At 37.4% G+C, this 26,654-nt stretch overlaps 1 protein-coding gene across 1 annotated transcript in view; it reads left to right on the top strand.

Annotated features, from left to right (window-relative positions):
• Window positions 1-7,615, top strand: part of SLIT2 (slit guidance ligand 2) — a 259,493-nt gene extending 251,878 nt beyond the window's left edge. Inside the window, exons 33-35 of the mRNA XM_057365074.1 lie at window positions 9-297; window positions 4,208-4,419; window positions 5,513-7,615. Coding sequence (XP_057221057.1) covers window positions 9-297; window positions 4,208-4,419; window positions 5,513-5,754 — 743 coding nt within the window. The 3' untranslated portion in view covers window positions 5,755-7,615. The remainder of the gene's footprint in view (window positions 1-8; window positions 298-4,207; window positions 4,420-5,512) is intronic.
• Window positions 7,616-26,654: the final 19,039 nt, after the last annotated feature.

Genomic DNA, 26,654 nt, shown 5'->3' with positions numbered 1-26,654 from the left:
TTTCCTAGGCATGCCTGTGAAAAATAACATAGCAGCTTTACGCCAGTCCCCAGGGCAGAACGGCACTAGCTTCCATGGCTGCATCCGTAATYTGTACATCAACAGCGAACTCCAGGACTTCAGAAATGTGCCACTGCAAGTGGGAATTCTGCCAGGTTGTGAGCCTTGTCACAAGAAAGTTTGTGTGCATGGAACATGCCATGCTACAAGCCAGTCAGGYTTTACCTGTGAGTGCGAAGGAGGATGGACCGGACCACTCTGTGATCAACAAACTAACGACCCATGTCTTGGAAATAAGTATGTCCTTCCTCAAGAAAGAACAGTATCATATGCATCTAAGTCTCCTGTTTTGTGTATTTTTTTCATAAAAGTTCACACTTGCAAAAAGCAACATAACCTGGGCATGTAAAAGTGAAAACAACATCCAGGTTATGGTATATATTCTTTCCATTAACCAAATAAGGAAAAGTCCCCAGTTTAGGGGAGCAGATTCACACATCTCACTGAAATTCTGCCTAAACCCTGGGAGGTGCTTTTGCATACTTCTGTATGGGCTTCTTTCRTAATGACCTGCATGTATGCATCCGTGGGTATGACCCTTGTCATAGAAATAATTTTGAAGAAGTTGAAAAAAAAATCTATTTGCTTATTTTAAATTGTATGGAATGAGGTAATACTATTATTATTATTATTAATAATAATAATATTCTCTACCTTTTTTTTAATTATACAATAGATAGATCTAATATTTTATATTKTCAGAGTACCCCAGGTTTTAGCAGGAAAAATTTCCATCTTAATGGTGAACTTCTGTTTAAGTCTGTGTGCATTATGTCTCTATACTGATTTGAGCAGAAAATTTTAGTTTATATGTCTATAGAAAGGTTCACGTATATAAATGTGTAGAGAGAGGAAAAGATATGTATATTTGTGTATATGACAATGTTGACATCTATGCATGTTCATCTTTTAAATTTACTGTAGAGACAGATTCAATTTGGGTTCATGGACTCCCAGCACAAGAAGATCAGAAACTTCAAAAGTTCAAAGCTCTTCTGTATTTATTGATATTGAGCAACAAGATTTCATTCTGTGTGTCTGTCCTCATTACAGCTTGGCAAAAATCTTTTTTTTGTTGTTTGTAAAGTAAGCCTGTTTGGATCTTTTGGCTGCTGCTTTTTCAGTGGAGCATTTGCCTATGTCATTTTTAACTATTAAGGACCAGTGGCATCAGTTTGCTAAGAGATTCTAATAAGATGATCTTCAACTCCCCTGTAAAATTATGTTTAAATCATCTTTTCGCATAGTGTGTGGGCAGTCTGGCCCTTTAAAGCTTTATATATTTCAATTGGCATGCTTTGCAATGCAGTTGGCTTTCTTTATATTGGTTAGAGACTCTTCCAGTACCATTAAGTTTTGAGTTCTTCCCAAAGCTAGAGCAGTCAGGCTTTGAAGGATGGCATTWTAGCATTTCATTGTTTATGGGCCCTTTTCTTAACCTGTCCTATTTCCCWGTAACTTTAAAGAAAGGAAGTCACAGCAGGTTAAAAAACTTTATCCTTTTATACTTTAGGATTAAAAAATAACATCAAAGTGAAAGCAGAAGTTCTACCATAAGAAAAGCCAAAGAATTCCTTTAAACTGCCCTTGAAATATTAGATTCTTCATAAGTTCTTGTAACTGCACACATTAGTACTCAAACTGACTGCCTTTTTTCACTCAATTACAAAATTATCAGTGTCAGATGCAGACAGTATCAAAGATAAAAGTAAATGAGCACAGCATTAATATTTTGCTTGCTCTTGAAAGTATTGGGTTTGTTTAAGCTGTTTACAGTTCTGTGAGCTTTTAAGAGAGAAAGCCAACCCAAAATTTCTTATTTGGAGTGGAGGAGGGCTTTGTTTTTCTTTACTTCCTGGAGATTTAAATCCTGTGTTTCTTGATTCATCTCTAAATTGTCTATGGCATAGATTCATTTTATCAGTCTAATAGAGTTTGCCATTCTGCTTTATCTGAGGTACAAAATTGTCACTATGGTCTCAGTTTCGAAAATGTAGGTGACCTTTTAGAGATCCCTGCACATCACGAAAAAGCTTAAGACAGATTTATTTTACCTACATCTAGGTGCTTAAATTCAAAATATATTGTCCAAAGTTTRTTCTCGAGTCAGTAAAGGAATAAGCACATTCCAGAAGAATAAATTAGACCTCAAGTTGTCTAATCACCCTCTGGATAAGCTCATTTCTCTTTCATGACTCTGTCTGGAGCTTATGGCAATTTTACATCTAACATGAGTAGCTGGTACAGGTACCTAAAATTAGATGAGATGAAACTGTGCCCAAGAGTTTGCACTTAGCTCGATGTTCCTTTCAGTGCAGTCTGAAGATGAAATTTAGAGCTTCAAAGAGCAGGTGGAAACAAAAGTATGAGAGTTGGCATTTGCTAAAATTTAATCATCTTCTAAGTCAAAGCAAAACTTTACCAAAGATCTTGACACAGATTGCTTTGATATCTAAAGCCTGTGTAGAAAATGACAGGATGTCAGTGCCACCTGAGTAACTTTGTAGATCAGATGTCCTAAAAGTGGATGTTTCATAAATGGAGAAAAGATCAAATGCTGAACATAATGAAAACTAAACAAAAGCTATCTGCCCTGTGATACTGCCTAAGCCTTCAATTTTGAACTGCTTAATAACAGTCTTGGAATATCAGACTTCAACCACAGGAACAATTTTTAATTTTTGTAGAGAACATAGTTGCTTCAAAATACAGACTAATAGAGATGTTTGAGGTGCTTAAACTATTAGTTTTATATTTACTGTTTTTAATACCAAATTGGTTATGTTACCTTAAGGATTTCAAAAAGAGATGTTGCTCTTAAATAAGTTCTTCTTTTACTACATGCAATTTTAGGTGAATCTTTGCTATCTTCAAATTGAAACAAATTATTGCATTTTAGATCAAATAGGATTATTATATTTATCTTTTTATCTAATGCTTTTCACTTATTTAGGTGGCTGTCACAACATACTAAGGAGATTGTGAGCTACRGAATCTTACATTATAGAGAGGAGAGGAAAAATATTAGAGAGGGAAACATCAGGAAGGGTGACTTGTATGTCAGGATTGCTTTCCTMCCCACAGCGGAATTTTCACTGTGATCTTTCTAGGAAACAGTATGTAGACAGAAAATGATTATATCAAAACAACAGTTAAAGAGAATAACATTATTTTTGGAAGGACATTACTGACCCTGTGCTACCAAATGAAGAAAGGGGGAAGTGATTTTATTTCAAGTCATTGGTGATGTTTTCAGAAGATGAAATCCCCTAATGTTCAGCTTACACCTAGGAACAGGTAATTAAGCATCTTCCTTTTGGGAAACATCACCTCTCTCTCAAAGAGAGGTAAGACTGGCTGTGTGTTCCCATCTGATGCTGCACATCAGAGCTTAGCAGATGCAGCTTAACTCACAATCTTTTTTCTCTAACAACAAGATTTGAGCCTGCCACAAATGTTTATCAAAGCTCAACTGGGAGATTAGCTACCCTAATCACTTTGGGTGAGACTTGATAACGCTTAACCTCATCTAGTGTGAGGTTCAGCATGAATTGTAGATGAGTTCTGTTGCCTTGCAGGGAAGCACAGACCTGCCTCACACATTACGAGACCCTGCTACTGGCAGTTGGCAATGRGACTAATGTATTAGAAGGGAAAGTRTGTGTTCAGCTTGAAACTACCATTGCTTGAGYCAGAATAGTTTCTGTTAGGAAGTGTCTGACCTGTCTTTGTGCTGGGAGCCCCATATTTCATGAGTGACAATATGGAGTTTCTTATAAATGATACACGAACCAGAATTTCAGGTGAGTTTTTTCTTTGGCTTGATTTTGCTGTGCTCTTCTCAAAAGCATGCTGAAAATCTAGGAAGACAGGAAATGTTGTTTTTAGTAAGTGTGGCCTGTAAAAATTTTCCATAACACATCTACAGTGGCTATTTTCTGGTGAGAGAGAGTTCTGTACTGCAGCTTGTTTTRTGTAAACCTGCATACCAATTATAAACCACTTCACTGCATCTCACTGAAAAAGTCTATTAGAAACAAAAGCAATTTCTTCTAAGTAGAGTCCAAAGTATTTGTAGTTAATGTTGCTTAGCCTGAACTCTGATGAATAATTTATTTTTATTCTCTTGGGCTTGTTTCCCCTGTAGATGTGTGCATGGTACCTGCTTGCCGATCAATGCGTTTTCATACAGTTGTAAATGCCTGCAGGGACATGGGGGAGTCCTCTGTGATGAAGAGGAAATGCTGCTTAACCCCTGCCAATCCATCAGGTGTAAACATGGCAAATGTAGGCTTTCAGGACTTGGGAAACCATATTGCGAATGCGGCAGCGGATACACGGGGGACAGTTGTGATAAAGGTAAAAAAAATTAATTAATGTTGTTGTGGTCTTAGAAAATAGGCTTTTTTTTTTTTATAAAACATGAACAGCCAAGCACATGAACAGCCAAAAACATGACCAATTTTTTTTTCCACAACACACACATTTGTTGCTTTTTTTTCTACCATAAGAATTTATCTTGATGAGACAAAAATCAAGCCTTTCCCATGAATTTGTTTACATTTTGAAGATTTTTTCATCAAATGTTTTGCTGTGAAAACATTTCTTTTTTTTTTTGCCTTTATTCAGAAACACTTTTTTACTATATTTAACTATTACCTTTTACCTGCTGTATCTTTCTGTATTTATTGTTTCTCTACCTTCTGCAACTGAGAAGCCAAATCCAATGATTCTGCTCCTAGTTTTATCACAAACTCTACTTTTGACCTCTCAGCTTCAACTGATTTATCACAGCGAATTATGCAGGTGAGATGGATGAAAACAGGATGACTGTTCCCCCTACCTTTTTCTTTTTCCTTTGTCTATCAAAGCTCTCCCTTTCCCTCTCTTTCCCTTACCCCAGATGGCATTTATTTTGTATTGTACATAGATGTGACTAGAAGAATACGGTTGTAGAACTTTTAACAGATGTCTCATTTTTAGCTGGCTTTATACCTCAATAATTTATGAAGTTAGCGGAATGTAACTTATATTAAGTAAGAGTTTGAATAATATTAAACTCCAGGTCTAATAAATTAAATTGCATGCTCTCTGAAATATTTCCCTATGGTAAACAGAACCAGCTGCAAGCAATGTAGGAACAGAAGATGTGTATTTTTATAAAAGAGGAAAAGATTTAAGCTTCCAATTTTCTTGTCATTGTAATAGCTTCGTATTTATGGTTTACATATACATAATATAAACTTTACTGAAAATAGGAGGTATAGGGAATGAAACCCAGCATTAATCAAATTATGTTTGGTAGAACCACAAATTTCCAGTACACAGTCTAAGTCAAACTTTAAAATACCAATCCCAACTGCAAACAGCAACACAGCACCTCCCTGTGTAACTCATTCTTTCACCTGTGTCTCAAAATTGTATCTCTCATTTTAAATGTCGTTTTCCACAGAAATCTCTTGTCGAGGGGAACGAGTCCGAGATTACTACCAAAAGCAGCAAGGGTATGCTGCGTGCCAGACGACCAAGAAGGTATCGAGATTAGAATGTAAAGGCGGCTGTTCCAGCGGGCAGTGCTGTGGGCCACTGCGGAGCAAGAGGCGGAAATACTCCTTCGAGTGCACTGACGGGTCRTCGTTTGTGGACGAGGTTGAAAAAGTGGTGAAGTGTGGCTGTACAAATTGTCCCTCCTAAGTGTCCCTGTCACACTTGTCTTTTGAAAATGTATACTTATTGACCGTGTCGGACTAATTAATGCTTCATAGTGGAAATATTTGAAATATATTGTAAAATACAGAACAGACTTATTTTTATTATGAGAATAAAGACTTTTTCTTCATTGAAAAAAAAAAAAAAAAGATTCAAGTGCTTGAACTGAAACTTCTCATACCCAAGAGGAGCTTTGAAGAAAAAAAAAAGACCTGGTAACATTGCAGCAGAGATGGGAAACTTTAACTGCTTTTAACATGGATTCTTCTTTATAACATGCTGAAGATACACTGACACTATACACACGTGACTTTCAACTTAAGAGCTCAGAGATGAAATACTGACCAGAACACAAGGCTTGCTTTTTCACTTTCGTATYGGTCAATTTTATTGTCTTGACAGACCATAACAATCACTTGCCTATGGATGAGGAAGCTTTATGAGCAAAAAGAATCAGAATATACAGGAATAACAATTGTTTGAAACACATTTTGTCTTTTGGAATTATTAAGCATCTTGAGAAGATGGGGTCTCATTTAATGAATGGGAAATGGGAGATACAAGAATATACTATAATCCTGAAATCTCCTGATGATGTGTRCTTTTATGTCAGCATGTTAGCAAAAGAAGCATAAAAAAGTGTTTATCTTCCCTTTTACAGTATTAATTTTTTGTAATATAAATGTTCAGGGGATGATAAAATAGATTATTGATGGATAAATTAGTAATAATATGGATTTCTGTTTCTATGAGTTCTAAACAACTCTATACAGTATTCGGTTTCATTGAGAAATATTTATTGTATCAAAGTACATTGTACTTAACCCTTTTAGGCCATCCCTTTTACTGTTTTTTCAATGCTTTAATATATATTAATTTATATTTGTCCCAGTATTTTTGTAATTTTTTTTAAAGGACTTAAAAATCAGGATTTTTTTGCAATAGAACTAACGTAGCATGTCGTCTTGGGGTAAATGTTTTCAGTCTGTTTTTTCTTTTCCATTCCCTTTTACTTTTCCTTAGAATCTGACCAMTTGGTGTCACTGAATAGAAAGTGGTGACAATATATTTCACATATAGCAGATATTCAGGACACCTTCCAAGAACCTGTAATATATGACAGAAAATGTCTTTACACTAGATGGCAATTGTAGAGAAGTTAATTTTCCCTATATACAGTACTTACAGAAAATAAGATGGCGTGTAGAAAATGACATTAGAAGATAGATCTTTATAAATTAATGTTCCCATGGAGCTCTTTACCTTTTTTATAAAAAAGAAAAAGAAGGCTGTGCTATCAAAAACTGTGATTTTCCCCAAATAATAAAACTGCTTTACTGCCCTAATGTTCCCCATGTTAACATGTTGCTGCTAAATTATAATGTAGAATTGGTAATCAATAGTGGGTTGTGTTCTTCTTTCAGTAAAACCCAGGGTACCCTGTAAAAATGCAGATGTTTTTTCAATTTTATTTTATTATTTTTTTTACAAAAAAGTTAGATGTACATGTGTAATGCAGTGTGCTTTGTCATATTTGGACTGATATCAGTAATGCTACTGATGTTTGTAAATTAAACAGATATTTACTTCATTAACAGCTTTTATTTGTATTCTTCTGAGAAGTTTAAATTGTCTAGCAGCCTTTAATTAAACACCTGTTGCAAAGAACATTTGGTAAAAAACAGAATAAAACCCAACCCTAGATCTAGTGTATTCATTGCTGAAAATCTGAAGAAGGAATTGATCTTGGGATGATTACATCTAGAGGCAGTGAATTCTTAAAATGTTGGTGCATTATGAACTCAGATGAACTTATACCAAAACTAAGAAAATACTTATAAATAAAGAGCAGGAAAAGGTAAATTGATTCTATCCTAATGCTTTAATAGTTATAAAAATGGCAATTTGACAGTTATTCTAGCAAGTAATTTCAGTCTTCAGAGGGATTAATTTTCACTGATATTTCACTAAGTATTGTAAATTTAAGCAATTGGATGGGATGATACTTAACCAGGTTTATTTTCTCTAATATATTTTTTATAAATAATTCTGTGTTTATTTTACTTAGTCTACTTTAGAATTTGTCTAAATTTCCAATGAAGCAGCCTTTGGCATGAGGCATTCTTTGCAGCTTCTATAACCGCTAAAACTCTGCTCTAAAGAGGGGTAGCTTTGCAGGTAAAAATGCCTAACAGTCCTTAAGTGGTCTTCTTGCATATGGAAAGATCTCTTGGAGCTCAAAGTCCCTGTACCAACGGTCTGGAGGTGGGTTGCTTTCTGTCCTCATATTGACAGAGGAAGAAGAACTTTGCAATGGTATTCAAGCAGTACTGGCAACTACTGGTGATTCTGAGGTCATCAAGAGAGGAATTTTTTGTTGTCTCCTAGCAGAACCAAAAATAACCCCATTTGGAATAAAAAGAGGGGGGAAAAAAGACAGTAAGAAACCCAGCCTAAACCCCAAAACCAAACCCAGGTTTGTCACCTGCCCCTCAAGGAAGACAAGGCACCTTCATCAAGCGGTGATCAGCTCTCYTTAGCTGCCTTTCTCACCACCCAAAGCCCTCACACATCACTGTGCCACTGTGCATGACAAGAGATGATTCCTCAGTGGGATGGGGCACCCTAACACCTTTCTAATACCCACATCAAGTTTATTGTCATACTGCTAGAATAGGCTGCCTTGTAATACCTGTTATTCCCCAAAATGGAAATGGGGGTCTGAGGGAACCCTAACTTTAGGTATCACCACCACAGTGGAGAATTTATTCACTGCAGAACACTCCAGACAGGTTTTCATTCAAAAACATAAGTCATACAGCTTTTAACACAGAGCTTAGGCATTAGATTTTTCTCCTTGTGTCTGCTACCTTCTCTAGGAATCACTCTCATACAGTCTGCTTTTAATGTGTGGAATAAAATCCATAAAATGCATTGGATCTGAAGGATACGACTCAGTATAGCAACCACATTCTCACTTCAATTTAGCACTGCATACAATTCGAATATTTTTTTCATCAGAAACAAAAAACAAAACTTGAAGATTCCATCATTTTCTGCCAGTATTCTTAAAGCTATATAAAAAAGAAAACATATGAATAGTTCTTAATTTTTATTGCTTCATGCACAGCTCTCACAGATGACAAAATTGTGAAATGGCATGAAAAAAAGACCACTCTTGAATAAAGGTAACAAAAGTCATTGCTCTTCTCTTAAGGTTGAAAGTCAATTCAGAACAGCAGCTATCRCACATGGAACCAGATTCTGCAGCCTGTATTARCRTTTTTRGGGCAGATGGATATTTGAGGGATAMAATTCTGTTATAAGCAAACCAATGATAKATATGAACAAGCTTTGAGAGATACACTTATTTTTATAAAATCTACTGTAATAACAATTTTGTTGTCAGAATACTTTTCATTGCCATAAGGGGAGCCTTGGTTTTACAAGAATCATTATATGAGGATGCTCTGTGTAGGTGCCATAACCAGTATAACATTCATATGATGTTGTGAAGGCATTTGCTTGGAAAGAGGAGCATGAAGAGRTTTTGTAAATGACAACGAGTCTGGCAGAACTGAAAATCCACAGTGTACTTGCAGGGGTGGCAGCAAGGCACTGGAGTAAGTGGATTGTCACCATGTTAGTTTTGATGAGAGGATGACTAACRTACAGTGACTAAGCTGATGACTAAGAGATGAGGGAGAGAGTGGAACATTTTGGAAAGGAGCTCGCTGTTAAGAAGAAAATGCCCAGAAGTTTTGGAAAAGTGTCAAGTCTTGGGGGMTGTTTGTATTGAAGCTCTATTTTGGGAGCTTTATCTGTTGCTGCTTGAAACTTAYGGGTTTAAAAGAAACCTCTACAATTCTGAAGAACACACACTTGATCTTTCTGTCTTGAGTTAACACTATTATTTGAAGAAAAGTAAATCTTTTTTAAGTAATTCAAAATCCCATMATTTGGTTCCTTTTCTTCTCCTTTGGAAGCAAGTGTTATTCCTGCAGCAGCTCATTAGGCATGCAAGTGTCTGTGCTTCAGCTATCCCACCTTTCAGTGGAGATCCTGGCACATAATTTCATCTCCCATGAAGTGCAGTTCACCAGCTGAGCCATTCAGGATTCTTGGCTTTTAGAAGAAATATCTATAGACAGAGCTGGTATCTCCAATCTATTTAAGATTCCTGGACTGGAAATCAGAAAATCATTGGTAGTTGTGACTGTCAGGAGTACAGTAAAACTGAAGTGTTTGCCTGCATGCCTGGAGAGCCTGGTTCATCCTGAAGAGCCTACTCTTTTAATGTGATTTTTACATATTTTGTGTTCCTGGGAGAGTGGGAAGTCGGGCTCATCCTTTCTAAAATATTTTCAAGTAGAGGGATTTTGTRTCCTTTTGCAAATAAATTGTCTAGGCTGGAAATCATAGGCCTCTTTGGCCCTCAGCCAGGTTAAACTGTGTATATATACCTTAACATCAACCATCATCTTGGACACCAACAGATCCTGATGTTTAAAAAGTGAATAAATCTTGCTCTCAGTTTAATAAAACACAGATGGGAAAAGCAAACCAAACAGCGAGTTAACAGCTCTATTCACTAGTCTCCTGGGCTCCATGTGATTAAATCAGCATTGGAGGGTATGTTCCTGCTGCTGCTGTTCTGGCCAGTGTCCGSAGGGGTGATGGCCAGCAAAGGAGAAGCACTCTGTCAGAGCTGCATGTCATTTGTCAAGCTGAGGAAAAACAGTCACCTCGCAGAACAACAAGACTTCTGGCCATACACAATCCCAGCAAATGCTGCAGCTCTACAGCATGACACCCATGCTGCAGGAATTTTGCTCAGCYATGGGAACAGACTTTAAAACTGCCTCCCAGATTCATAACTTTGTTTCAGAATGCTGATCTGAGTAGTGCTTTCTGGTCTTTAAAACTCCATCCTTTTCTTTCATTCCAGATTAGAGGTAAACTCCTCYAGTTGTACACATCAAGCCTCAGTATTCTCAATCACTGCTCTATTCTACAGATAGGAAATTAAGACTTGGTTTTTCTTTTCCTTTTTAGGTTTCATTAGCATTTATAGAKGGATCAGGAGACCTGCCATAAAGAAGAAGGTAGTACATCCAGCTACAGAGATAAAACATTTTYATGGTCTTTATAATTCAGAAAATATTAAATTAGCTCTTGTGAAAAGTCTGACATCCATATATTGATATAAACTTACTTATTGTATGGATTTGTAGATTTAGACAAGGGGAATTGTTATCAGGTTTTGYCCGCTACTACTTTTTTTTTTTTTTAATTCCTTTTAGGATACTTTCCATATGACAAGAGACAAGTAAAGATAGGATTAATGTGCCTGGGCTGCTTACTCTGTCATTAAAGTTCCTTAAAATTTTCCAGTAGCCTTTCTTCAGGACATTTTTCTTCTTTCTCACAATTTTTCACATTCTAGACTTCAATGCGTTGCCTCTATGAAACTTTGTCCACTTTGTTTAATTTCAGATTTAATGCTTCCAGAGAGAGAGAAAAAGGATATCTTTTTTTTTCCTGCAGCTGTGCCTAAAATCTCTCACAGAACATCTTTAGAAGTATGTTTTCTTTGAAAGTCCTCTGAGAATAGGTTAACTTGAGCTGGTTTTACTGCAGGTTTTCYTTTTTTCTTTTGCTTCTGATTAGCTTTATTTATTTAATCACATTTATGTGTTTCTGCTATGGTAACCGCAATAAGAAGAGTACTTTCTGACCCATGYTTTAGAAGTTCCTTGCTGTTTTGAAATAGCAAGTTTAAAAAGTCTGAGGTTTGCCTGTTTTTACCTTTTTTTTTGTTTGTTTTGTTTTTCATTGGATATTTTTCCCTAACAGTTCACCCATTTTTGTGTAGTTTATGTTTATTTTGTAGAGGAAAGGTAAGAATGTGAGACAATGTCAACAGTAAACAAAACAGACCACAGAAGACACACAGATCTACACAAAATATCCACAGCAAGATTATGTGGCRCAGCACATACTCCTCTGCAGAAAAATATTCACCATTACCCTAAATAATAATRCAAACCAAAAAATTAAAACAAAACAAAAAAGCTCAYCCTAATGAGGGTTTCAAAACTTTGAAAAGCAGCTTAAATGTGAGGTGCAAAAGGTTTAGTCCCAATTGGTCAAAAAAAGTGCTCATTATCCATTATTGCAAACGACAGACCTTTGGCATTCACACCTTTCCTCCTGCTGCAGGCACTGCAGACACTTCTTGCTTCTCCCCTTTCCCATCCACCTGACTCCACGCCTGACTGTGCCTGCCATTCCCACAGCTTTCCCAGATGACATCCTTCATCCTTCCTATTTGCAGGAAATCAGAGCAATCATTTACCTGCATGTGCCTTCCCTAAGATAACTCAAGGCATCTAGGCAGGGCAAAACACCATTGTGGTCATGGAAAGAAAACTCACCAGCTAATTAACATTTCAGCATTTAAAAATCAAGCATTATTTATTAGATTGTTACAGCAAAGTGCTGGTAGCAATCAGTGGCAACTGTGGCTGTCAAAACATTTAAGTAATAAAACTCCCAGTCTGTGTGGGACATGGAGAATGACGCCTCTTCATTTCATCCTGATAAGCAAGTGTAACCAGGTTAACTGAAAGGAAGCATAAAGAGACCTAGCACTCCCTGAAAATCTGCTCAGCAATCACATGCAAACACTAAAAACAGAAAATATGCCCCAGTTTGTCTTTTTTTTTGTTTGGGTCTTTTACTAAGAGAACAAAGAATAAGCAATCAAGTAGGTAAGGCATGCACRTCTGGGAAATAATGTTGAAAAGGAACCAGCACTGGCTACATCAAAATGCTAGGCTGAGAATACAAAAGGGAATTAACTGTTGCAATTGTTCGYGGGTAAAAAATACAGACATTTTCAAACTTTTGTAGAAAGGACACTTACAGCCCAGAAAATAGTGACCACTTACACGAGTCATCCTACTTCATGCTGACATGAAAGGATTGTTTCGGAATGAGTTCTATTAGCAGAAGTCATCACAGTTCATTTGAACTCCATATGGTAATTAACAGACTTGTAAAATGCAGAAAAACAACAGTGTTAGATGAGACAGAAGAAAATATTAAAGATTTAAGACATCTAGGGCCAGATTCACCATAGGCTGAAGCTGTTTCATGCTGTTTTAGTGATGCAAAGCAGCTGTAAACCMAACTTCACTGGCCTGGTGCCACTGCAACTCCTGTCTGCTAAAAAAAGAGAAGTTTTCAGTGCACCAAACCTGGSTTTGGATCTGTGGTCTGTCCTACAGCCTATTGGCTAAAGGAACCATCACTTTGGGAAAACCTCTGTGCCCCTCTCACTCAGCTCTGCCCTGCATCAAGTGATGTTGAGGATCTGTGGGAAAGGAGGTTGTTCTTCAGTGCTGCTCTCCAAACTCCAGGGGAACGAAGAGAATTGGCAATTCCTCTTCAGCAACAGCAATCAAAAATGAAAGACAGGAGGTCTGTAACCAAAAAAAACAAAAAAAAAAATTGAGTACTATTGTAGTAAAACTGTTTCTTAGTGAAGTCATTTCTTGAAGCCATTTCTTTAATACTCTCTCTTAAAGACTCACTTAATTGTGGCTCCATAAGAAAGCATTATGGAAAACAGATTCTTGTAAAATCTTTAGTGTGTGTGTGTRTAYACAYAYACAGATATRTAAGRGTAGAAAGCAAATACTTTTTTTTGTTTGTTTTTCAGGAACAAACAAAAACTTGTTTGTTATGAACTTACTCAGGCTTTTTGGTCCCCTTGAGCAGCTCTGAACAACAGCAGGTATGATTAAGAATTCAAGGTAGCTGGCAGCAAGCAGGTTTGACCTGATCTATCTTGACTTTGCACACTTTGACTTTTTCCATTTAAATGCAGCATGTCTGTGTGGAACACACTGGAGTTCACTGGGGTACAGCATATCTAATTTAGTCACATGCATGCTCTGAAATAGCTCTGTGCACATGGAGATCACATTTTTTTCAGTTTTTAGCCAAATTAGAGGATCAAAGCCATGTAAAACCTTTTGTAATGAAACTTGAAGCCACATGTAATGAAACCAGATAGTTTTTCCTTTCTGATGTAAAGTCTTTCCTGTTTTCAGACATTACTATAAACCTACATCTTGGTCCAGTCTGTAACTTGGTCCAGCTYGGATTAGCTTTGCAAACAGTTTGATAAATCTGGGATGATTTATAGCTGGAGGTAGAAAGAAAACAAACAAAGAACTTAAAGTTTGGCCTGTTTTATGCTCAAAATCAAGCATAACCTCCTCCTGACTCCTTTGGGATTTTTGTGTCTTTTGGAAAGCACCCCACTGAATCCTGAATCCAGCACGAAAAAGATACTGCAGTGGTAAACGTAAAAGTAAACTTCACAAATATCCTTCCCTTTTCTGGGAAATTTCCATTTAGACTTACATGAGRGATTTGTACAGAGGGAGATTTAGGAAAATATTTCCTCCCTAGTACCAAGAGCTGAAGTACTTATCTTAGTTCAGAAGACAAGAAGTACATCTATCAAAGAGCACTTTATCCCTGCTATCCACAAACTTGTTCATTCACTTTTAATTCAGCTTAAAAGAAAGATGACAAATATCAGCAGGGATCTGTTTAGCTAAAGGGAGTGTGACATTCAGAAAAATCAATACAGATTTGCAAAGAGAATGTGGCTTAAAATTAGCAGTGAAAAGAATGGGACTTATAGATGCTCTAAGGGCTCCTATTTTCTCTCTACTTCTAAGTTTTGTGAGTTTAAATTCAAGATATGTTTTTAGAGAATAAGGTGGTATCTGTGAAGAATATCCTACACCTTTATTTYATAACATGGGTTCTTTCAAGAATGCTTCTTTACTGGCACTTTTTCTTCAGAAACCGTGCTGGGTCTAGATATTTCTACCTGCTACCCCTGCACCTGCACCAGGTGACACTGTTATCTGGGCCAAGCCATCACTGCTTTTGGCACCAGCAARCAGAAGGGGAACAAACCATCCCACAAGAAAACAGCTGTGCAAAATATGCCTCAAGCAAAATCTGAACGAGCAGATGCTTTGCTCCTTTGGACCAGTGTGGGTGACACTCCATCCCACTTAGGGGASAAGCTCAAATGAAGAGCTGATTGAAGCTGTTTGTGTATTCCAGTATTTGGCCAGAAGGAATGGAATATAAATTTTGACACACCTTCATTCCCAGATAACTGAAAAATAAAAGTATAAACAGTTACAGATCTTTAAAACCAAAATACTGAAGGTATCCCTGATTCTTGATAAAAAGCATTTTGTACGTACGAATAACGCCACTGAAGTGAGGCCCTACACGAGGCTAAAACCACAGCTCTTCCCTTTGTCAAAATTTTACTCCTGAGCTAAYCGGATTTCAATCTCTATCACATTACAATACATTCAACATTTTAAGTATCTTTTTTATTTAAAGGTATTCTAAGCAAGAGATCAGTGCTTTTGTTACAACAGGTCATGTTTCCTATTATTAWTAATATAGTGGTCACTTTCAAAGGACAGACAGACAGCTGAGGCTCAGCAGCATGGACATGAAATCTATCCACACCTTGTGTAAGGTCAATCAAGCACAAACCCATTTAACCAATCTTTAAAAYACACATGAATCCTTTAATTCATTCTAGATCAAAATGCTGGTTTTCGTCCGTTTGAGGCATGAAAATGTATATAATGGATTCAGAATAATTCCACATAATTATCCTGGTTGGATGTGAAATTTCCTTCGATCTTTGATCTATAATGTAGTAATGTGTCAGCTCGACCAGAGTAGTTTTATGTGCAGGAAATAAGACAAGCTGAGTAGCTTCATGGTTAATTGATTAAAAGGTTCTAAAGAAGGTGCARGATCAAAGAGCAACTTAATGGTTTTATGTTACTCTAGAGAACTGTTGGTCCACTTGTCTGACAAGACTGACCTTGGGCAATGAAGTAACAGGCAATTAAAAAAAATTGCAAAACTAAAACACAGATCATATTTATCTAGTTCAGCATCCCTATTTCCTTTAGCAAGTATTACTTGGCACACCCCAGTGCTCTTAAGACAGCTTCATTTTATTAGCCTTTTATGCTATGTGGTCTAAATATTAGATACACAAAAAAAAAAAAAAAAAAAAAAAAAAAAAAAAAAAAAAAAAAAAAAAAAAAAAAAAAAAAAAAAAAAAAAAAAGCAGAAATTCAGAATTACAGAATGCCATAGGTTAAAAATATATCAAAACAAACAAGTGTCAAACTATAGCTGAAGGAAAATCCCTTTTAAAGTCCTTGGTCTGTAGAATCACTGAGCTCCCTCACTGGCACTGGGAACTGCTGACACCTCATAACTTATGAGATTGGCTCATCTTGAGGAGTATATTAGGAAATGGGACTGCTCTGAAGTAATATAATTGCTGAAAATAAAGGAGATTAAGAACAAATAAATAATTCATTCACTCTTACAGAAAAATTTAAYAAGGCCATTCTGTAAATGGCATTTTAAACTACTGTACTTTCTGGTTAGGCTGTCATCACCAGGCTATTCAAAACTCTCATGAGCACAGTATGGTTTATGTCTCCTGAATATAAGTACTAACATTGAAGTAAAAGAGAAATACTGAGAATATCAGGGAAATAGTAGCAAGAACTGCACACGAAATGTTTACCACAAGCTGCAYCATGACCAGAATCCAAATTTTTCTGAGATGTGATACACTGTGGTATTTTCTAGCCACGACCAGATAATATTTTGCTTTAATTGAAAAATTAGGACAGTTAAGGCATCAACACTAAGAAGACTGGAGTTAGGCTCAATCTGGAACTCTATTCTACCAACAGCTCAGTCTGCAGTGCTTCAGGGGTGATTACAAGCTGGATACAGCCTCCCCTTCATGCAGAGATGGCTTCATAAGCCAAAGACAGGGTTACACTAAAAAAAAAAAAAAAAAGATTACTTTTTCCTCCTCTGTATTAATCTTGCTCCCACCAAAACCAAGGTACTTTACATGGTTTTCCCTGCATTTTTAAATGTTTCTATGGATAATCTTGTCCCTCCCCAGCAAAGTCTCACTTCATTACTGTGAAGCAAGGCTCCTCTCTCAGGCAGTGCTGCCACTGTTTCCACCATAGCAAAAAAAAAGAGAGCTTTTTCTCCAGCTATTTATCTTCCCTTCAATGTTATCAGGACACCTTGGTCATGTGGCCAGAGGTATCACAAAATGCCCATCACTCRGAGCAAAAATATGAAAGCATCATTGAGTCTGAAAACAACTTCCCTTGAAGGAAAACTGTTCTGTTAAGGGGCACTTAGAAAAGGACTTGGATGGTCTGAACTAAAGGAAAGAGAGACAGTCACAGGAAATGTCACGAGACACAGCATCTTGGGGAGACTCCTCTCATCTGTGGGTCATAAATTAATTAACACATCTGACCAGTGTACTAATGACACCATACTATGCTCTAGCATTAATGTCTTCTATTTATAGAACATGACTTTCAGGTCAAGGATGTAGAAGTTCCCTGTTGTTCTATTTACTTAAAACAAACAAACAAACCCCTACYGCTGCTCCTGCTGGCCTGCTTCATTTCACAAAGAAGAATATCCCACTTGAGCTGACCAGCTGACAGCTCTGCTAAGTGCCTGATAAGCTGTCTGTCCTGGGTCACCACTGAGTGGGAACTTCTGAGCTGTGTAATGGGATTAGCTTTCCCACACCATTCCCAGARAGCCCATTGTTGAAAGAGGAATAATTTTATTCATGGCAACAAGTCAAACACAAACCCTTGGCAAGTCAAAATAAGAAAAAATAAACAAACAAATGGGGTTTTGGCAGAATCTGGGATTTGCCCTATTGGAAATCTCTTTTTGAGCTGATGAAGAAGTTGACTGATCTGGAATGGGCCACTAAATTTACAATAGAGCTAAAGAGCAACTTCTTAAAGACTCCTCTTTTGTTTAGATAAAAGATCTTTCATTACCTCAAAGGCTTTTCCTTCACAAAGATCCTAAAACAAAGCAATCCTAACCCAGAAGCACGTTTTTGGTATGACTGCTAAACTTTCTGTGGAGGAGTCTTGAATTAGTAATTTTGTAGTTTTGTAAGTACAAAATGCAGGGAATTGTAGTGATTTAAGGATATAATAATTTTCAACACGCAAATTCCCTTTATTGGAGTATAAATGGTGCCTTGAGGGCACATAACAGCACTGAATTGGGCCTGGCAGAATCAGTTTTATTGTATTCTACTGTGCAGAAACAATTCCTTTAGTGAAATTGCCACATGACATTTTCCAGCCTGCTCAAGTTGAGTCTTGTTATTGTAAATTACTTTGTAGTTGAGAGGTATATCCAAACATCTGTGCTTAATACGGTCTTGAAGCTTTTTTTTATAATCTAAAACTCTTCTCTTTTTGTTTTGCTCTAGCCAGTTTTGTGGCTCATATTTCCAGCATGACCACTTTTCCCAATTCTTTCCTAAATCTCAATTTCATACTCCAAATGATTCTGCTTTACTGCTTAACAGTACTCCAAAGAGACCCATTGGAAATGGTGCTTCCTATTTTGTTTTGCTAAATCTTTGGTGGACCTGATGTGCTTCCAATGCCTTGTTAGCAACAGATTATCACTGAGGATTTGATCGTCACCTCTGCTTTTTGTTGGTTTTGTTTTTCACAGTGAACCTGTTGGCACATCTACAGCTGAAATGCCTTTACAGGTGCAGCTGGACCTGATGCTTGTTCAGCACAGAGAACCTCTCACAATTTCATTAGGGATCATGGTCTCTTCACATTTTGTTTATGCACCAGCCAAGCACCTGGGGAAATAGGGCATCATGCAGAGCCTTACAAACTTCCCAGACAGAGAGGCCGGGTGGACACTGCTGGGGCAGAGGTCCCACTGTAGGGATTAGCCAAGCTGGAACTAGTTTGGGAAACCCTCATCACTACATAGTGTGATTTTAAGTCTGAAATACCTCAGGATCTTGCAAAAATAAGAATTTTCTCTTATTTAAATAACTATTGAACTTTGAAATTGCACAGAGGATTTCTCGTACCTACAGCCCTCACACCAGGAACTGTAGGAACACRGTGCTGAGCTGCAGTTAATAAACCCAGTCAGACCTTGATGAGAGCTAATGAACTCCTACGGCTTCTTGCTGACTGTGTGGCACCACGCAGCTTTCTCAGCATCCTTTTTCTCATCATTTCAGGTCCAGGGGGGCGGTGTTGGATTCTTGCTGGCATGAGTCCATTGGCCTTATTAACACCAGAGCTCCTGCTCAGGGCAGTGCAGACACACAGTGCCTCTGAATGTCATCTCGGGAAGCACTGTGACATTTGTACTTGCTCTACACCCAATTTCACAGGCTCCTGAGCACAGCTGATGCTCAAAACCCATCTCCCAGGGTTTGCTCTACTTAGTGGTCAGGAAGCAGCTGTAAGAGACTGAAAGGTCATAATTGCCTCAAACACTGTTAAGATTACTGAAGGACTTTGCCCACTATGGCAAACTGTGTAAAGGAGCAACTACTAATCTGTGACCACCAAACACGCCCCACTCTGGACATGCCTCAGTGAATTCCTGGATTTTTGGGCAGTAAATGGASTCACCTGACTGGAACTTGAAATGAGATACAGGTGGTGCTATTGTCTGRTTATCTCAAACCAGGAAGATGTAAACAAGCTGGGGGAGCACTGAAAATGAGGACAAAGAATCCATAAGGAAAGCCAACTCAGAAACTGTGCTGAAATCAGCTCTGAGTCCAGCAGGGAGACCCATGGCCCAGTGACTCAAAAGAAGAAAAAGACTGAGCATGGGACAAATTAGCATTGGAAGCAAGGGAATAAWTTAACCAATCAATAAGAGAACTGTGTACCCAATGATCATTGATTCCATTGTTTGCCAAAATGCGTAAGTGGTGAGAAGTTTTGAGTGACCTTGGGATCCCCAAGACTAAGCAGAACAGCAGAGGACAAACAGGATGCTGTCTGGATCCATGGGTGGTGATATYTTTCTACTTAATCTGTCTGTCACTCTCAYCCCCCACTTTTATCTATTYCCTTCTGTCTCTACCTCACATTTRCTATYAAAWTCYATGCTATTGACTTYAGCATATGGTRTAGTTTGTACCTTAATTCAGGCAGAGGCATCTCTCTAATAATTATAATAAGCAGATCTAAACAGCAGCACTCCAGAAAATTGTATTTGTACCTGTAAAACTGAAGGAARTAATATAAGCAGATTTTTAAAAGGACACACCTCAAAACTAGAATATCTAGATACGTTTGGGTCTGACTACAAGATTCAGCTAAAGAGATTTTTCTTAGCAATAAAATATCTGGTTCTTGCTTGTCAAAACTGTGGACTAATCTTTTTGATTTTCCTTGTGATGAGGTCCAGTCTCAGAGAGTATTAAGAAATAAAATATTACTGGCTGACGTGTTGTTGTAAGTCAAAGACCAGTTAAAAAACTAGTACTAAAGAGTAGGTTTAAATGGTCTTTGCCTCCTCAATTTCAGAGCAAACTATTAAATAAATTCCTAACTATTACTCATCACTATCTAAAGCCATAACATTAAACCAATTGAGTGCAAAATCGCCCTTTAGTGAAGAAGGATGTTGTAAATAATATTATTATTWATCTTGAGTCAAAGAAAAATGTGAGTTCTGAATACCCACCCATGCAGCACTCACGCGCCCAATGCATAATTAGTATTCAGCAAAAATCAAAAACCATTAAAATACGTATTCAAACTAGAATGTATCTAACCAGAATAAACAAAACCAATTAATCAACCAAACAAAAAACCTCCAGCTGGTGACCTAACCTTCTCCTGCAATTTACTGCTTTTCTCCACTACTTGGGGAATGCTCACAATATTTATCCTAACAGATACAATCCTTTTGGGACTGTGCAAGGACACCTGTGTATTTACCACTATTCAACCCTCATTGATTGTTTTCTTTCCACAATTATAACACCACTGTTTGCTAAAGTCATCTCTAGAACACTGTACTAGCTTGCAAGATTGAATTCCACACTAGACGTGCTCATGGGATCATTTTAGAACTGCATTCATGGTATATATGCTAAATAAAATGGATGGATGCACAGAATGGAATAATACTGCAGGACCGGGTCTGCATTGCTCTCAGGAATGTTATGCCAATATATTCAGTGGGGCACTGAACTTCTTAGATTGGGCTGGTAATGAAAATGGGGACATTTCAGTTTTGTGGGTGGAAATTTACACAAGCAGTGGCTGATGGAAGCATTTGAGAGGTCGGCTTACAGCAAGAAACAGACTGAAGCAAACTGGCCAAAACTTGCGTCTATTTTCAGAGTAGCAAAAGAAGTAAATAAATAAAGAAAATAGTAAAGGAAGGAGGATATCAGGAGAAAACACTAGGGGGTCTTCCACATGCAGTAAGATTTCCATGTATATCATGAACCCCCTGATAGTTGTAAAACACACTCTGGCTCACTGCAGACTGAAGTGCTCACATTACTGATTAAAAAAACTGCCACAATTTAAACTAACTGCAATTTTACAGAATGCCTAGAAAAGTTAAAACCTAAAGAAGTTTGGGACTTTAGGAACAAAGATGGTATTGAGATACTAAGAATTTCATTTTCCAGTCAAAAAACACCAAAATATGTGGGATGACATGAACTTGTGCTGCTCACGATGCAGCCTTGAAAAAGCTTGAACAGAACTATTTGACAAGAAAAAAAAAATTAGTGGATAGCAAATATTCAACCAACATAAAAATGTGAGGATGAGCTGCAAGATGCCTTGTCAGGCACTGTAAATACTGAGATACAACAGGAGAATTCCCCATTGGAGAAATCCATTGAAAACTACAGAATATGCTGCAGTCATCCCTGGCTCGAGATGTTACTGAATGTCACAAGGCTGAACGCTGGGAGAATACTCACGGGAAGTTTTAGGTACATTGGCCTCAGTTCACAGTCTTCCCTGGGCTCCCTCCTCAGCTCTCCCAGATTGGACACTCATGAACAAACACTACAATGAATTAATATTTGATCTCTCCAGTGCTCTATTCAACAAAAGTCTTTCAGTTAGCCAGAATTGCAGTGGTTTTGAAATTATATTTTTTTTGTGAGATGGCAAGTTCATAGCATTTAAATACACAGATCTCTCATGAACTGAATTACTTTTCAAGCTTGAAGCTGATAGCAAATGTTGTACTGGCCACTTGTCCATAACTTGTCTCATGGCAAATAATGGACCTGGCAGACTCCTGGGAAGTTTCCTCTTTGCCTCCCACAGTGTGTGTCTGTTAGTGTTTATCCTGCAGAATCTACYAAATTTCCGGGCTCTTGCATTCTTAGCCTTTCTGACAACACTACTGCTCCTTTCAGCCTACTCTTGAGATTAGTTTCACATCCACAGGCATATCAGCTTGAGATTCTCCAGTAAACTCACACAGGGGGCACTACTTCTGTTGGTATCCAGCAACAGCAGGACAGTCTGTAGCTGAACAGGGCAGTGAGGGGCTCATTCCCCACTCTTACCCTTCCTCAAGCCTCTCCTTTGCCTTCCTCAAAAATGCACGAGCACACATTCTATTATTTCAAATACAGACTGCAGAAGTGTACTATGTTGAGGAACATAGCAAAAGTTTCTCTCCCTTCCCCCTTGCCCCCATTTTCCTCTAGTTAATGATGTAGTTTCTCCATCCTCTAATTTCTCTTACCCAGTCTCTTCTCATATCAAAAAGTAGAACTGTGCAAAACCAAAATGATGTCTGAATGACGGAAATTACAATCCATGAACAGACAAAGTCTAAAAGGCATGGATTTGAAGMTATTGCTGTGCTCTGCTTGCAGCTCTCCTCAAATATCACCATTTTTAATTCCTTCCCCCACCCACCTTCCTTCCACAATCATTGCATTCTTTCTCTCTCAAGAGCACTGTCCCCTCTCTTCCCCCGAGCTCCCAACACCTTTACTGGAAAGATCTTACTTTTGTTCTCTCTTTCCTTTTTCTTTTTCCTTGGTTTGTTTTCTTTCTGTTTATTTGTTTTTACAAAGACATTTCAATTCACCCTCCGCCAAAATCCAATAGCAGAGCGCGAGAGCAGGGCAGCCTTCCTCCCCCTCTTGCTYCTCCTGTGTGGGCAGGGACAGAGGGGCTGTTGCTGAAGCACTTTCTGAAAGGAGAAGATATGAAAACTATTGCTACCATCACCACTACCTTTGATTCTATCATTATTATTTAGTCATGACTCTTACCACAGCTCATCACTGTCACTACGGCCAGTGCTTCCAGGCTGTTACTGGTTCTGAGACACCAACTTGAGCTGCGTCTTACAAACCTTAAGCCTGTCTTTCAAACCTGCTCTATGTCTTAAGCAAAGATATTTTTCCTGTCATGCCTGGTCTTGTTATCTCAACTGCCAGCTGTGCTTGCTGCGTGGGAGACAWGAAACGCTTTTGTGATGCAGTTCTTCCAAGCACAGCCTGGCCCTTGCTGCTGCTCTCCCCTACAGCAAAGGGAACCTCATGGACTCAGGCAAAAGCTGAAAGCTCTGTAAATGTTCTGAAAGACCGAGTTGCACCCAGCCCCAGTTACTGCAGAGATACATTTGGTTAGCCAGGGCAATCAAACATCTTCCCCAGCATGTTCTGTTCTCTGCAGATCAAGTAGTACCAAGTGGGTAGATTTATTCCTGCTGTTGGGAAGAGAAAAAAACAAAACAAACAAAAAAAAAAAATCCCAAATCAATCAACCAAGAAAAAAACAATAAAAAAAAGAAAAGACAAGATTAGAAATACTCTCCTGATACCTTGTGAATTTGTGGAGAACTTTTTTGTATTTTTTATTATTACTGATCTGTGCCCCATAGTGGGATAAAACTGGTAAAAAATTCCTATCAAAGAACACATTTTCTCTGACAAGAGAACTATAAAAGACTTACATTTTCATTTAACAAACTCCTCTATTTTGCCATCTTTGATATTTGAAGTAACGGAACACTATGGTTTTTTCCTTGTTTCTTCCCCTGAATGGAGGCTGCAGAATGCAGAGCTGTATCTGTCTCGGAGGAAACACAGAAGTGGGAAGGAAAGAGAGGGAATCATTGCCACCGAGTGGGAAAACACAAAACTGCAGCATGTGCCTCAACTGGTTGTTTTTTTCTTCTCTGTTCAACTCTGATGGGGAAAACATGTCAGTCAGCTCTCTTAGCAGCACCCTGCCAATTAGGTGCGAGTTTTCAACTTAGCTCTATTATTTCCTTCAGCAGAATTTAAATTATGTTTATACTGTCATATAAATTTAGTAGGGAGGGCTTTTTCAAATAATTATAGAAAGATCATRTGGTGAGTACACWTAGAGCTCATTCATTTAAAGAACRCTTTYCAATGAGATTTTTTTTCYTAAAATCAAATTTCAAGTTCACAAAATCAGCAGGAGGAGAATAATGGCATTCTCTGCAGGGTGAAGAGAAAGGCCACACTACTAATCTTTTTTTATTTGCATGGAGTGGCATGTGTCAAATAAAAGTACCTGCAATATAAAATAGTGGTGAACATTTATCAATGCACAGTTGTGATAAAGTAGYCATATTTTAATATCCTGTCCATTTWWMAAAGATAGGCTCAGATTTGTAAAGAAAACATGTTGTTTCTAGTTATTTCACTTTTTTTTTCTGTGATGTTGGGTACTACTTCATCTTCAGGATTACTGTGATCACAGATACACTCTTTCATTCTGTTTCTACTTACAAATACCTGCACCTGTTTAGTGAAAMAAAATATTTAATAAAAGCTTGTACCCTGGGAAAATTCAGAATATCATTACTATGCTCTAAGGCAAATGACAAGAATACTCAGGAATGTCACTGTGTTTGCCAGGTTTGAGAGGCAGGAGAGCCTGGGTTCAAGTCTGTAAAAATCAGGCAAAAGCAGGCTTTTCATAACCTAAGGGAGCCTTCTAGCACCACTTYCAAAACCTTTTGTTAGCTCTGAAGACGTTGACCATTGTGAATTTCAGAGAAGAATTCACAAATATATCTTCAACTCCCCCTTTCCTTTCCCTGTTTGTCACCTAGTCTTCTCTGAAACCATAGCTTTTGCCTTAACATYTTCTGTGAGTTAATGGTGGCCACCTGTGTGAATTTTTGTTAGCCGAAACATCAAAACCTCAAAGTTCCTGTGGGTCGATCTGTTTCTTAGGACCTTGCATCKGGGTTTTACAAGGAACTTAGATCTGCTAATCCAAACTCCTCGCAGCAATGTAGCACTTAATAATAGGCAATCAAATAATTTCTAGTGTATTACAGGAAAAAAGCAATCCAGTAGAGTCTATGGGTTGTTACCCGGAATTGTTCAACTGAAGTGACTCTGTTTCACACCAATTTTCACTGAAGATAAAAGGGCATAKTCASGGGTCCATCAATTTGACAGGCACTGAACTAATCATCTGATGCAACACTTGTCAATGAMAGTGCCTGGARCATTTAATCTTTGCAAACAAACCTGAAAACTACAACGAGGTGTGTACAATCTGTTCTGAAGCTCACATTTATTGCCAAATGTTGTAAAATTATTCCTCTTTCTTGGAAAACTATTTGTAAAGAGTGCAAAGTGGTTAAGTCAGGATAAAAGCTTTGTGGAATATTTGAAGCCTATCTAAGTAACACACACTGAGAACTCAGTTTTAAACTTGCACTTTTTGAGAGACTAGTGAGAATTTCTAACTTTTCACTGTTTCTGGAGAAATGGAAGGAATTACCATATACATTGAGGAAACATCTTTTGTTCTTTTACTGTTATTAGGGTGCATGTTATCAGCAACCAACTGTGGTTAAAATTGCACTTGGTTTATAAACTCCTAAAATAATTTCAAATGAAAAATGTGTTTGTGTATTATTAGATTAATAAGACTGTAGTAAGATGTAAAATTAGTAAATTTTAGAGTCTGTTGTTAATCATCTCTTTATTGCATTTAGAAAAATACAGCAAACAAATTACCATAAAGCTCTTACTGTATGAGAGAAAAGCTGCTACAAATAGAGAGGGAAATGTTGACAATGCAAATTAATTAAATTATGAAAAAAAAAAATAAAAATTGAAGTATCAACTCCCTTCCTTTCACATGCAAAAGTCTGCACTTGTCAGGAAATATTCTCCCCATAATTTCTCAACTGGGTCTGGCAACATGTCAAGTCTAAACCATGCCAAATGAATTAGCTTAACAAAGGTATAAATATGCTCAGACAAAAAGAGCTAACACGTGACTGGTTTATGTGATGTTCTTTCAATTAGCCATATTCTAATAAGCCTCAGTTTTAATTTCATAGGACTCAGAATTAATTTAGCATTGGTGAATTCTCCTCCCCSTCAGTAATTAACTATGTAACTGTGACTAATGAAAAAAAAGAAGTCAAATTGCATATTGGTTTTATCAGCAGTTATAGATAATTAATTAATCATTGGTTCTATTTAAATTGGTTGAGTATTATTATTAAAAAGTAAGTAATCACTGCTGAGTTGCCTTTCATTTTCATATTCTAAAAGCTCAACTGAACACAGTTGCATACATATGCTTYTTTTAATGATAAAAACTCTTTGGAAATTAATATTTTTCTCTTTTGTTATTTTCAAGCATTAAGGAAGGTTTATGGCAGTTAAACAAACTGAAGATACATATTGAAGAAAGTCATAATAACTGGAGTTAATTCTACACAGGTCTACAGTAATAGTGAGTCATGACACTATATTTAACACTATGAACTGGTATCATCACAATGATGAAAAATACTAAAATTTGTCATGTTTTGTTGATCCATACTGTGATCATACAGTATTTTTTCTTCCAAATTGTCCATCCACCAAATGTTTAAAATGTCAC

This window comes from Malurus melanocephalus, unplaced genomic scaffold (genome assembly GCF_030028575.1).
Source record: "Malurus melanocephalus ecotype Western Australia unplaced genomic scaffold, MMel_1.1 scaffold_47, whole genome shotgun sequence".
In the NCBI taxonomy this organism is placed as follows: domain Eukaryota; kingdom Metazoa; phylum Chordata; class Aves; order Passeriformes; family Maluridae; genus Malurus; species Malurus melanocephalus.
The sequence above is the reverse complement of the archived record's forward strand: the minus strand, read 5'-3'. Positions and strand labels throughout refer to the sequence as shown.